The sequence below is a fragment of the Delphinapterus leucas genome, chromosome 6 (genome assembly GCF_059928025.1).
Source record: "Delphinapterus leucas isolate spDelLeu-1000000601 "Yukka" chromosome 6, BTC_Dleu_Yukka2, whole genome shotgun sequence".
NCBI lineage: Eukaryota > Metazoa > Chordata > Mammalia > Artiodactyla > Monodontidae > Delphinapterus > Delphinapterus leucas.
In genome coordinates, this window is record NC_143134.1 from 15,948,463 (window position 1) to 15,962,053 (window position 13,591).

Genomic DNA, 13,591 nt, shown 5'->3' on the forward strand with positions numbered 1-13,591 from the left:
TGTTTGGCTTATGCTATCAGGAAAATTAATTAACATTTATGGTTACGTTAAAAAAATGACAATCTTCTCTTACACATTACCACAACATTTCAGAAGCTATAAGAATGACTCAAGAGTAGACAAGTTTGATTTCTGGAATTGTGACACAACTGGTAGTTTTGGGAGCTTCTCGTTTTTCTTCTCATTTTAGACTTCTGTTTCATTAACTTTCCCAAGACCCACTCTGATATTAAAACTTTTTCCTGTCCAACCCCGGATTCCTCCCTCTCCTTGCCTAACAGGATATTTTTGAACCACGGCTAACCCTGGGCACTTAGTCAATAAGGGAAAAGTTGTCTGTGGTCTTTTCTGTCCCTCTTCACGTTGCAGATTTCAGATAAAATATATAGGGCTCTTGTCTTCCTGCTCTTGGGCAGCCATATTGATCTTTCTTGGGTATTGATAGATGCCAGATCTTCTTCATGATGCCTTTCACCAAAACATAGCAATTCTATGTTTCCTGCCTACTGTGCTCCTGTCTGTTCGGTGGTGATTAATCTCATTTTCAGCCATGAACTGAGTTAATACATGTTAGCTTGTTAACCCTTCACCCCTTTATTTAAAAGCAAACGGACCTGGGAATGCCTGGAGATACATTTTGGCCTTGATATGCCCTGTGAATTGTGCCCTGGACGCCAGTGTCCTCTGTGGGCGCCTGCTGCACTGAGAGGTGGCGCTTCTCCTGCCTTTCCCCCACCCTTGCTGCTGGGAGCAGTGCTAGTTGCCCTGCGTCCTGTCTTCAGCTCAATACGTAGGGCTGGCTTCCTGGGCCAGCGACCTGTGCAGTTGAACAGGGCCCCGCACTTGACTTAATGTTTTCCTGTTGCCATCCTGAAATTCTTAACTTTTTTTTTTATAAGGGCCCTGCATTCTTATTATGCACTAGGCCCTGGAAATTATATAACTTTCTCATCAATAAGCTTTGAACTCATTGCCTGCTTTCTCTCCTCCATTTGCTTCCAGCTTTCCCTGTGGGCTTTCTGTGCTGCCTCATAGCTTCTGCTCACCCCACTTACTTCACCCCCCAGCCCATGTACGACTACCTCACATAGTGGAATCTGCAGGAAACATAAAGTCTGAATTACCTAGTAACTGTCTAGCTGGTATCTGTCAAGGCTGCCTGTTAAGATCCTCACAGCTGTTTTTTGTTTTAACATCTTTATTGGAGGATAATTGCTTTACAATGGTGTGTTAGTTTCTGCTTTATAACAAAGTGAATCAGTTATATGTCCCCATATCTCTTCCCTCTTGCGTCTCCCTCCCACCCTCCCTATCCCACCCCTCTAGGTGGTCACAAAGCACTGAGCTGATCTCCCTGTGCTATGCGGCTGCTTCCCACTAGCTATCTATTCTACATTTGGTAGTGTATATATGTCCATGCCACTCTCTCACTTCGTCCCAGCTTACGATTCCCCCTCCCCGTGTCCTCAAGTCCATTCTCTACATCTGCGTCTTTATTCCTGTCCTGCCCCTAGGTTCTTCAGAACCTTTTTTTTTTTTTAGATTCCATATATATGTCTCACAGCTGTTTTAAGGTTGGTCCCCTTGGGATCGACAGTATCATTCCATTATGTTTACATTTTCGTTTGGGTCCTTTAAGTCCCTCACTATTAATATGTTTAGCGTTTAGCTATACACGTGTCTAATATCGTGTAATATAGTGTGCTTAAACCAGTCTGATAGAAGAAAACATTTATTCAGAAATACGGAGAGAGGTGACATTATTAAGAATCTGAATACTTGCCAGAGATCAGGACTCCAAGCTAGTCAGCTGTGTTTGAAGGATTATGTAGTATAATGTATATGAACGTACTTTGTAAACTCTAAATTTTTGCCAGGTGCCAGTTTTCTTAAACATAATTGTTTATCATCCTGTGTACTGTTGATGGGAATGTAAACTAGTAGAGCCACTGTGGAAAATGATGTGGTAGTTCATCAAAAAATGAAAAATAAAATTACCATACGATCCAGCAATTCCAATTCTGGGTGTATACCCAAAAGAATTGGAAGAATCTTGAAGAAGTATTTGTACACCCATGTTCATAGTAGTGTTATTCACAGTAGCCAAAAGGTGGAATCAACCAAGTGTCCATTGATAGATGAATGGATAAGCAAAATATAGTCTGTACATACGAATGAATATTATCCAACCTTAAAAAGGAAGGACACAAAAAATAAACACATGAACCTGGAGGACTTTACGCTAAGTGAAAGAAACCAGACACAAAAGGGCAAATACTGTATGATTCTGCTTACGTGAGGTACCTATAGAGTAGTCAGATTCATAGAGACAGAAAGGAGAATGGTGGGTGTTGGGGGAAGCGGGGAAGGGGGAACAGGCAATTACTGTGTAGAGGCTGCAGAGTTTCAGACAATATGAAATGAATTGTGGAGGTGGATGGCGGCGGCAGCACAGCAGTGTGAATATATACTTTCTACTGCTGAGCTGTACACTTAAAAGTGGTTAAGATGGTTAAAAAAAACTTAGTTGTAACTTTTATCTCAGGGGAAAAAAAGGAAAGTAATAACCCTCATCAAGTTGGGGAGTGAGGAGTGTGTGGAGAAACAAAAGTGGCAGAATGTTGATAGTTACTGAAAATGAGTTGAGGGTACATGAGGGTTCATGGCACTAGTCTATTTACTTCATATACATTTGAAATTTTCCGTAGTGAAAATTTTTTAAATGGTTGCCATTCAGTTTAGAAGACCAAATTTATTCATCGGGATTCTAGTGGCTGCTGCAACCCTCCATAACGATGGACATTTCCAGTGATGAGAGAGGGATATGGCCAGTGAGGAATGGAACAAATTGTGAGGCTTTCTGATTAGAAGAATGATGTCGCTTTTCACAGAGAAGGACATTGAAAGGGGTGTGACTTCAGAGGGCAAGAGTATCTCATAGGAAGTTAAAGTACCTGAGTCCCTCTTATTTGCTTTCCTTTTACTAGAACAGTTACTGACTGAGGCCAGGAAAACACTAAAATTTTTTATTGTGCATTAGTGCTCTTAATAACTGTATACCTTCTTCTTATGAGCCCAGACCGGGCTGTAGTTGTTGCCTGTGTTGTTGGGAATTACAAAAAAAGAATGACACTGTAAAGTTAATAGTAAAAACGCGAATGGCCTGCACTTCATTGAACGTGGACTTGTCATAGACATCTCTACATTAAGACAGTGTGGTTCTGTTTTCCAACACAGGCACTTTTTTCTATTTCTGTTTCAATGCCAAACACAGGCACTTTCTTTCCCATCATGGGCAGAGTGACCACCCAGTTATAAAATGTTTCAACTATTAGTCTGATCATTTCTTTTAGATTAACACAGACTCTCTTCGCAGGGCTGAAGCATCTCAAAGAGATAGAAACCTTTTAATCTACTTCTAAGAAAACTAGACATCAGAAAGCAGAAACATTCTGATATATGTATACACATTAAACTTCAAGATGTACAAATCCGGTCTTCTAGCCATTGTAAAACAAAGGATGAAGGAGAGGAAAATGTTTTTATCATTTACATTTAAATTTTATAGAGTTCTCTTGGTTATAAAAGATACATAATGTGAGGAATTTGGTACAAGAACAATGAAAGTACATTTTGTTTGCTTTGTATAGAAAATATCTAATTAAGCTTAATTATATGATGGGCTGGTTGTGGGCACAACTCAGATCGTTCTGTAGACATAAAGAAAAGGCTTGCAAAGAGGTAAAGTATCTACAGCTCACGGTAGAGGAAGCATATTACTTTCTAAAATAAACAGATCTTACATTTCTTTCTAGATCAGTACCAACAGTTCTAATAGAATGTGGGCAGAACCCTTAAATGTTGAACCTAAGAAACTTGACATCTTGCCCCACCTACCAGAATAAGGTGAAAATACTCGCTGCTTATTTTCATTTACTAGAACATAAGTATGTTGATTTCCTGCTCAGATCTATAAATGTGGTGGCCATTGACTTTTAGCATTTGCTAAAATTATCAAAAGTGAAAGGAATAGCATATTCTACAAAGTTTCAAAATGAATAGCCCATACACACATACATGTAAAGGGAAGCATACATACAATAACTTGCAGGATATAATGGCTAGTTAGTGGGGGATGGCATCAGCTTGTATTCTTTGTAACAGTAATCATACTTTTCAATTAAATGTCTATTCTACCTGGATGTCTGTTATCTAATTTTAATGATTTCAGTATGGGAGAACTGGACCACTGCCATGCACCCAGCTACTGCGGTAAGCACAAATGAATGGCAGTGTAATCTGAACATGTGTTCGCAGACTGATCAAATTATATTAGGGCATTTGTTTAAAGGAATTTCTTGCTTGAGTTTGTACCTGTTCCATCACTGTGAGAGAGAATAAGGTGTAAGGTAAGGCAATTTCAAATATACTACTAATAGGGAATCTTATTAAATATGCTTGCTTTCCTGTACTGTTGTAATTAACTTTTCGTCAGTGTGTTTTCTTCCAAGACTGATTTATCCACTGTGTACATTTTGAATACCTACTATGTATAAAACATTAAGCTAAATACTGAGAGAAGTGGAAGATACAAAAATCAATGACAGCTCGTGCTTTCAAACTTAGGATAGAAGTCATTTCACAAGCTGAACTGTCAGTTGAAGACTGAAAAGGTGCTACATGTTAGGAGCACATAGGGAGCCTGTTAAAAGAGTGTGGGAGGAGTAGAAGTCAGGCTGCAAAGAGCTAAGGAGTTAAGGGTGAGAGATGAACACAGTCCCTGGTGCACTTAGGATAAAGCCACAGCCCTCATCGGGCCACGTGAGATGGCTGGCCTGGCTGGTGCCCGTGTGCTCTCCGTCAGGGTCTGTTGACAAACCACCCTTCTTTCTGGTCCTCCCAAGCCACGGTGTCCTCTGCTGTCCAGCGCTTTCACATATCTGGTTCCCTCTGCCTGGAATGCTACTTCTCTTGTTCTTTGCCTGGCCAGTTTCTGCTCAGCCTTTAGATCTCATGAAATGTCACTCCTTCCAAGAGACCCCGCCATTGCTGCTATGTAGGACCACAAACACACAGGTCGTACGGAATGGCAGCCCAATCTAAATTAAGCCCCCCTAATGATACTGTTATAGACGCCAGTGTTTTTCCTTTGTGTCAGTTAACATTTTGAATCCATAAATGTATCTGTTTATCTGTGTAATGGGATCATAAGCTCCCTGAGGGAGGGGCCTTGCTAATTTGTGTCCCCAGGCTCTGGTACATAGTCACTTTTCAGGAAATATTTTTGAGTGAATGAACAAATGTAGATCACTCCTCAAATTTGGCATTTTGGCAGTAAAGAAAAAGAGGAAGAAGGACATTCTAAAGTCAGTGATGTGTTCAAGGAAATGGATCGTGCCTCAGTCTCAGGATCAGGAGATCTGAATGTGTCTGTAGGCAAAAGGAAAGGAGCCATTGGAGGGAAAACAGAAGATGTAAACGAAGGATTAAAATTCCTCAGGAGCTGTGTGATATCAAGAGGAAGAGTTAGCCTTAGAAGAAGATCCCTGTGTACCCTTAGATAGGAGAGAGAGAAGGGTTTGGAAATGGTAATCTATTAGTGAGGGCTCAAGTAAAATTAATATTAATCGGGTGAGAATTTCCACAACACTTTCAGCTATAGTGGCCTAACGTCTAAAGAAAAATGAAGGTTGAAAACGTTCAAAATTGTGTACGTGCCAGTGGTTACGCACCATGGCTCCCAGTGAGAAATGATGCATCGTGATTGTTAGGCCCATTTGCCGTAAACTTTTGAGGGTGGAGGGCTCCTGCAGGTGCCAGCATCTAGTCGTGCCAGGGTAGACGCGCCTCCTTGACCTGCTGAATAATTCAGGGATTCTGCCTCTGGTTAGTGCTGATTTGGAACAAATGTGAAAAGGATTATAGAGTTAAGACCATTTTTAAATGGACAGATTTTTTTTTAGCATTGTTTGTTTCTCCTACCTAGGAGGCTGATTTTCTTCAGTGATGTTTTACTGGGAAGCCTGACCAGTTTCATGTATTGTTTATAATAGTGGGTATCACATAATATAGCAAGACTGTAATTTTAAAAAAAATTGATTATTGGCTGCATTGGGTCTTCATTGCTGCACGTGGGCTTTCTCTAGTTGCGGCGAGCCGGGGCTACTCTTCGTTGCGGTGCGTGGGCTTCTCATTGTAGTGGCTTCTCGAATGTTGCAGAGCACGGGCTCTAGGCGTGTGGGCTTCGGTAGTTGTGGCACGTGGGCTCAGTAGCGGCGGCTCGGGGCTCTAGAGCGCAGGCTCAGTAGTTGTGGCGCACGGGCTTAGTTGCTCCGCGGCATGTGGGGTCTTCCCGGACCAGGGCTCGAACCCGTGTCTCCTGCACTGGCAGGCAGATTCTTAAGCACTGCGCTACCAGCAAAGTCCCAAAACTGTAATTTTGAAGGAGCTGGGTTTGGAGTCTAAGATCACTGGAGAAGTCCAAAGCAACAACACACTTTTACTGGACTGGCGCCGGCTCTCGGATGGAGGGTATGGTAGACAATCAATAACTGACTTTGAGGCACATGCACACTGAGCTATTGGATAGCCCATTAGGTCCTTAAAAGTAAACTCAAAACCTTGCAACCTGCCCCTGCTATATAGGAGTCAGGAGTGAAAGTGTACTTTGCCTGCCAGAATGTGGTGTGCAGATTTAAGAACATTAGAAGAAGCAAGTGATGGCCAGCTTCAAGAAGCATAGTGCCCAGGACCATGTTGACAGTTTATATCAGGAGTGACAGCTGAGTGCCTCTGTGGTCTTCAACAATTCTCACATTCACAGGGTGGCTCTCAAGACGTGACTCAAAGCTATAAATTCTTTTCCATTTTGAGAAATCAATCCATAGTCTTGAAATGCTGAAATAGGAAAGCATCCTTGAAAAACATTTTAATTGTAATTATTACATATATAACAAAAATTACTTTATAAGTAGACAGTCCTTCTCCCCATTCTTACATGTTTTAAGAGTTTCTTAGATAGCTTTTCATAATTTTCGTGTTTTTCCCTTTCTTACTCATACTGCATGCCTTTTAAAAATTATTTTTGAAATGAACATTATATTTCTGTTCAGCAATGTCATTTATGCACTTAGTAATACAGGTATTCCCCAGTTTTCAAAAGTTCGCTTTATGCCACTTCGTTTTTAAGAAAGTCCTACTTTAGTGCCTGTTTTCACTAACCAGAAGAATTCTGAGGAGGATTTTTGCTTTTATGAAAAAAGACAAAAAGCAAAATAGGGTTCAGTGTCTGTTTTCCAACTAGCTGTGACAGAGGCAGTGCACACCCAAAGCAGGTAAAGCGGCCCCACCGAGCTCCTTCCCCAGGAACCGCACTCAGCATCTCGGCCTGCAGCCACCATAGCTTTGAAATGTATGAGCATCTGTGCTTTATCTTGATTTATTTTGTGCATCCGTTAGCAAGATTGCTTCCTTGCTTTATGCCATTTTGGCTTATGAAGGGTTTCATAGGAACGCTGTCCTTTCAGATAGATAGTGGGTGAAGCCTGTATATCTAGGACACCTCCCCACAGCTATATGAGATGACACATAAGTTTTTCGAAACAGCTTCCTTTTGACCGATGTTAGGCTTGTTTTCCAGATTTTTTCTTTCATTTTTTGTATATTAATATTACTGGTGTAGTATTGTCATTATAAATAGTCTCCATGTACAAATAACTTTGCTTACATGAAAGAAGAAGTATAAAGGATCCTAGTCCCAGAAGTCAAATTTGTGGGTTAAAAGCATGTGGGTTTCTACACTTCTATAGATATTGCCATTGTTCCACAAAAATTTAGCACCAGTTTACACCTCTCCCAGTGGTAAATTTGAGCACCGCATCCCCCAGATTCTTGATAATCATTCTTCATCTGTTAGTATGTTTTAATTTGCATTTCTTAAGTGTTGAGTGAATTTGAAGGTATTTTCATATGTTTACAGATCATTTTTATTTCTCAGTGAATTGTCTATAATCTTTGCCCATTTTCCAGTGGATTGTCTTTTTCTTAGCAATTTGTAAAAACTGTGGATATTAATATTTGATGCAGATATTTACCTTGGTTTATTGTTTGTTTTTGTTTATAATTGATTTTTTGTTTGGTTTGTCTTTTGTAAAATCAATTGTAACTTCTTTTTGACTTCTAGTTTTTTTAATCATAATTAAAGTCCTTCCTGTGTTTCAAAATTTATTAAAAAAAATTTTTTTTTTTATAGTCTCATGTTTTAACTTTAAATGTGGTATACCCAGAATTTGTTTTGGCTTAAGGAATGAAGTTAAAGATTCGGCCTTAAGTTTTCCAAATTGCTAGAATCGTCTCAATGTCATTTTTTGGAGCATTTTCCCTTCTTCCTATAGAATCCTTGAGTTTGAGATTTTCTGACTGATAAATGTATTTATAGTAACATCTAAACTAAGGGACTGATTTTCATGAGAATGTATTTTACATTGGATGCTCTTGAACCAGATAGGCATTGTTTTTAAAGAAGTTTGATTCTATGATTTGTTGAAATTTATTTTTTTTAAAATAAATTTATGGACTTCCCTGGTGGCGCAGTGGTTGAGAGTCCGCCTGCCGGTGCAGGGGACACGGGTTCGTGCCCTGGTCCGGGAAGATCTCACATGCTGCGGAGCGGCTGGGCCCGTGAGCCATGGCCGCTGAGCCTGCGCGTCCGGAACCTGTGCTCCGCAGCGGCAGAGGCCACAGCAGTGAGAGGACCGCGTACCGCAAAAAAAAAAAAAAAAAAAAAAAAAAAATATATATATATATATATATATATATATAATTTATTTATTTTGGCTGCATTGGGTCTTTGTTGCTGTGCGCGGGCTTTCCCTAATTGTGGCGAGCGGGGTCTGCTCTTCCTTGTGGTGCGCAGGCTTCTCACTGCAGTGGCTTCTCTTGCTGCGGAGCATGGGCTCTAGGCGCGCGGGCTTCAGTAGTTGTGGCGCATGGGCTTAGTTGCTCCATGCATGTGGGATCTTCCTGGACCAGGGCTCGAACCTGTGTCCCCTGCATTGGCAGGTGGATTCTTAACCACTGTGCCACACCAGGGAAGCCCTGTTGAAATTTATAATTAACTTACTGGCACTCAATGATTTTATTAAATGGGAGACCTCAACGTATCAGTCTTGAAGTGACAAATGGAGTTTTATGATTAATATAACAAGACTGAGTATAAAATTACTTGCCTTAATAAGCTATAAAGTATGTCTTCTGAGTATTAAAATCTCACTACTTTATCATTAAAGGTCTTGACCAAAGTGAGAGTAGTGAAAATTGTGGAATTCAAAGAATAGGGTCAAATATTTGTTGTTGTTGCATTCTCTGGGTTGGATGGATTGGTTCAGGGAATATGATAGAACTGTAACTTGTATAACAAAACATACTGTGATTGAAGCAAAGGGGGGAAATGAAACTGTGAACATAGTATGGATGAGGATAAAAGTTACTTAAGGGAAAGACCTGAGTTTTGGAGAGGCAGCTACTTTTCGTTTTTTGCCAAAGAATGCTAGCAAATATGAATTGAGAAGAACTGTGGGTTCTCTTTGTTGATGTAAGACACAGATTTGGAATTTACAGATAAGTGAATGTTTAAGGTTTATAGCAAAAGTGTATCTATCAATTATTTATGTCTTCTTTGAAATTTATTGCAACTGAAAAAAGCAGGGATCTATGACATACATGATACATTGACTGTTTACAAATCAGACCAGCATGCAGTTTTCCTTGATGAAGATGTGAATGCATCACAATGTAAAACTTATAGAATCATCTTATGAACATCAGTGGGAAATGAACTTCAGAGCTCATTGATTTTGTTTTTAATATTTTCACTTGAGGCAAGCCTTAGCCTAAACCTAGATATGACTCAAAACAGTTCTTTTCTTCTTTATTCTAAATACTTAAGTGTAAATTACAGTTTATTCCTCTAAAGTGTGGTTCTGAGACCTAGAAACTTCAGAGTCAAACCATTTAACTTTGTACCAGTTGTCCAGATATTAAATTTAGTTGGCATTCACATGAAAAATGAAGGAAGATAAGCTAACTCAGACGTGTTTATAGACCCTTGATTTAAGACAAACATAGAGCTTAAATTGAATCATGTGTATATATTTTGATATTTTTTGGTAATGTACCATATTCCTACACAAAGAATTTCATTGGTATAGATCAAGCAGAGAAATGAAAAACATTGAACAATGTTAGTATAGACTCTAATGGTAATTTATGTTTAATTTAATGGATATGTATGAATGGTATAAAAAATTTATGAGATATTTGTCTTCATTACACTATAGTTAAGGCCAACTCTTTAAGTAGCTTTGGCAGCAGAATTTCTGATTTTAAATTGTGGCTTCAGGTGAATGAAATACTCTTCTATTAAGTGATTTTAGTTTCCTGGCTGACATAACCTTACAAAATAGTCTGAGATGTTTATACTTGGGGTTGAAACCACCAGTGCTCTCCAAATGAAGGATAATTAATTTTCAGGATTGATGTAGGGTTTTGAAAACACAAGCTTCACATGGAAAGAGACCAACTGGTGACTGGCGTTCACTCGCAGCATGAGCGTGGGGCTTCTGAGTGGGTTTTGTTTCCAGTCCTGCAGTCTCATTCAGCTGTCGTGTGATACATACCGATCTCCTCCTCTCATGGAAACAGCAATCCTTATTTTCTGTCCCCTTAGCATTATAGCCGAGACCCGAGACAAAAAGTTAGGAAATAAAAGGCTAGGACCCCACTCGCTGAGGTTTGGAACCATCTTTCATATTCAGCATTTGACTTCCAGTGCTTTGAAACATTCAATATTTGTGGAATGAGTGAGCGCTCACTTTGTAGAAACAGGTTAATTTTCACTTACTACTAGCATTACTGTTGGACTAGGAGTTCTAAATACACAAAAATGTGTTTCTTAGGGCCAGATCATTGTTCTGGTTCAGCGTTACACTTTACTTTCTTGCCTTGGTTTATGTGCGTAAAGAAGTGCTAAGTTGCTGTCTAACATCATTAGCTTCGTTAATGATATTGTTATATTTAACTCTGTAAGAAATAAATAAATGTTTCATAATCTCAGGAGATGAATAAAATATTACTCTTGCTTTGTTGAACCACCTTGGAATTAAATTGTCATTATTGTTATACCCAGCAAGCTGACAGGGTAAGAAGAGCACACTTTCTAAATAAGGTTGTGGTACTCTGGATGGAAATGTGTACGTTTTCATTTTTCTGAGATTAATAATGCCTTCTAATATTTTACATTTTAGTGTCATGTTCAAGGTTTCATTTCATGACCATTTGTTCATTCACATGTATTTTTATTTTTAGCTCTAAGCGAAAGACATGAGGCCTAAGACTGAAATGAGGTTGTTTTGAGGCCATCTGATTTCTGGCTAGAAGGTGTGCGATCGCCTCGTCCTGAAACCACTGCAGACAGAATGGTAATGGCAAAGCCTGAGACAAAGAGAGGCCTTCATGTTTTTCCATGTCTCCTCTCCTACCCCAGTTCCTTTCTTTTTAAGCTTAAAATTTTACGTTGTGAACAAAAGGTATTAAACAACATGCTGCCATTCTAACTAAACTGGTTCAAGTGTTTAATAACAAAAGGATTAATTATATAAAACTACATATTAATTAAACCTTTTAGAGTTGTTTAAACATAACTTTAAAAAAAAATGAGCTCTTGTGAGGTACTTAAGTAACAACAAAATATTTATTATACGAAAGCACTTGAGCCCATTAGGTATTTGCAGATTGAAATAATGTTTTTCCTTTGAAAACCGATACAGCTTTCTCTTAACAGGGACTGCGGGCTTCATAAGGTTTTCAGAGTAGGAAGTAAGGATTCTTGCCACAGCTTTGCTTTTCTGTCATAAAGAATTTTGATGCTTTATGTATGTGTGTTTTTTACTTTTTAAAAGGTAAAGTGCCCATTAAGAATGTTAGTTGTATCAGTTAAACTCTGCTCTAATTATTACATGTATCTTAGTTCAAAATATATTTTATAGTTGAAGATAACAGCACTCTATTATAGTAAAACATTTTTCAGGGAGTGTAGTGGCTCTCTTTATTAAGTTTATTCCAACGGACCATGTCCTGTTAAATGTGTTGATATAGCCGTGCTGTTAAGACAATCACTATCCCTCTGCCCCCCCAGAATAGAATTTCAGTAGATTCTTTGCTCAAGTTCGAATTTTATACTAAGCCACTTTTTCAGAAGAAGTGGCTCTTCATATTATTTCATTTCCTGTACTACATGTAACAGCATTAATAGCAAAAATAATATTATAAATGTACTTATATTTAGTCTAAATTACGCCTCAGTTTGTTTAATTGATGAGGTGCTGAGAAAATGAAATTGTCATCCTATTCCGGAGAGTAGCGCAGAGGGCAAATTCTAAGGAACTGACAACAATAAGAATTATTATTATTTTTTTAAGTCATGCTTATTTTCATGTTCTCTTCTAGAGGCTCAGTTGTAATATAGTTCTAAACATCACCTCATTTCCTTACAAACAGTGTTTTCTTAAAAACAGTATTACAAATAGTATTTTACTGACAGTATTTTCTCAGATGTTGAGAGTGACTTAAAATTTATAAAATATATTCTTCTTATTCATGTATGTGACTTTCTGTGATAATAGACTTATTCACATGTTACGTAAATCCAGGCACTGTTTTGGTTGACTGGAGTGCAATGACTATATATCTGTGACCTCAATTTATACTTAGATAATTCAGCCTAGCCTTGTTCTAAAGAAAAGCAGTGTACAATAGGTTGTTTCCTTGTTTTATCTTATCTCTTAATTTGTTGTTTTACTCTTCTTTTGGAAATGGGAACTCTGAACTCCTGATTTTTTATGGAAAAATTAAATAGGCTGGTCTAAATAGCATGGTTTTTAAGCCTGTAGTTAGAAGAATCGTTTATATAGTTCATTTTTGTGTATTAATGTTTTAATGAGAATTACTGATGATTTTTATTTTTAGAAATTCTCATTTCTTGTATTTTCCCAAACAAAATTGTTTTTCTTTTTCAAATAAAGCCTATCTAGATTGACCCTTTTTGAGCTTACAAGAACTTTGAAGGTCATCTTTCTTATTTCATGTGCTAAAAGTTAATGAAATAGAAGCACAAAGACTTTCACCACTACTAACTGGCTAAAACATAGTTTCTAAAGGTATGAGTTACATAAGAATGAAATCAGTAATTTCATTTATGCATCTGAATGTCTGTTACCTTAATGGTAGCTTTTCAAAGAAAATAAAGACAAATCTAATACCACTTTAAAGCCTGAAGCTGTAAATATGAAGATATTTTGACCCAGTAAATATTTAAATAGATAATGTGTATGAGTATAGTTTAATATTTATTTTGTTATAAGTAAACTGCCTTGTTATTAAGGAAAACTTTAATATTAGACTCACAAGCATATAACTGTAAATGAGAAAAAAAATTAACTTTAAAATGTTTTGAAAATTATAAAAGTAAATATTGACCTTTTCTAAGAAAGTCTTTTCCTTTTGACATTGTTTAATTTTTTTTCCTTTTTGTTTT

At 38.0% G+C, this 13,591-nt stretch overlaps 1 protein-coding gene across 8 annotated transcripts in view; it reads left to right on the forward strand.

The window, feature by feature from the left end:
- XKR6 (XK related 6) overlaps nucleotides 1-13,591 on the forward strand; it is an 88,806-nt gene that overhangs the window by 65,508 nt on the left and 9,707 nt on the right. For 7 of the 8 annotated variants that reach the window (XR_016393474.1, XR_016393475.1, XR_016393477.1 and 4 more), the window contains exon 2: nucleotides 11,365-11,477. Coding sequence is in view for 1 of the 8 variants with exons in the window: in XM_089912742.1 (XP_089768868.1) it covers nucleotides 11,365-11,383 (19 nt within the window). In the remaining 7 variants the exon portion in view is untranslated. Of the gene's footprint in view, nucleotides 1-11,364; nucleotides 13,590-13,591 lie in introns of those variants that run through there. The other variant, XM_089912742.1, reaches the window with a different exon arrangement.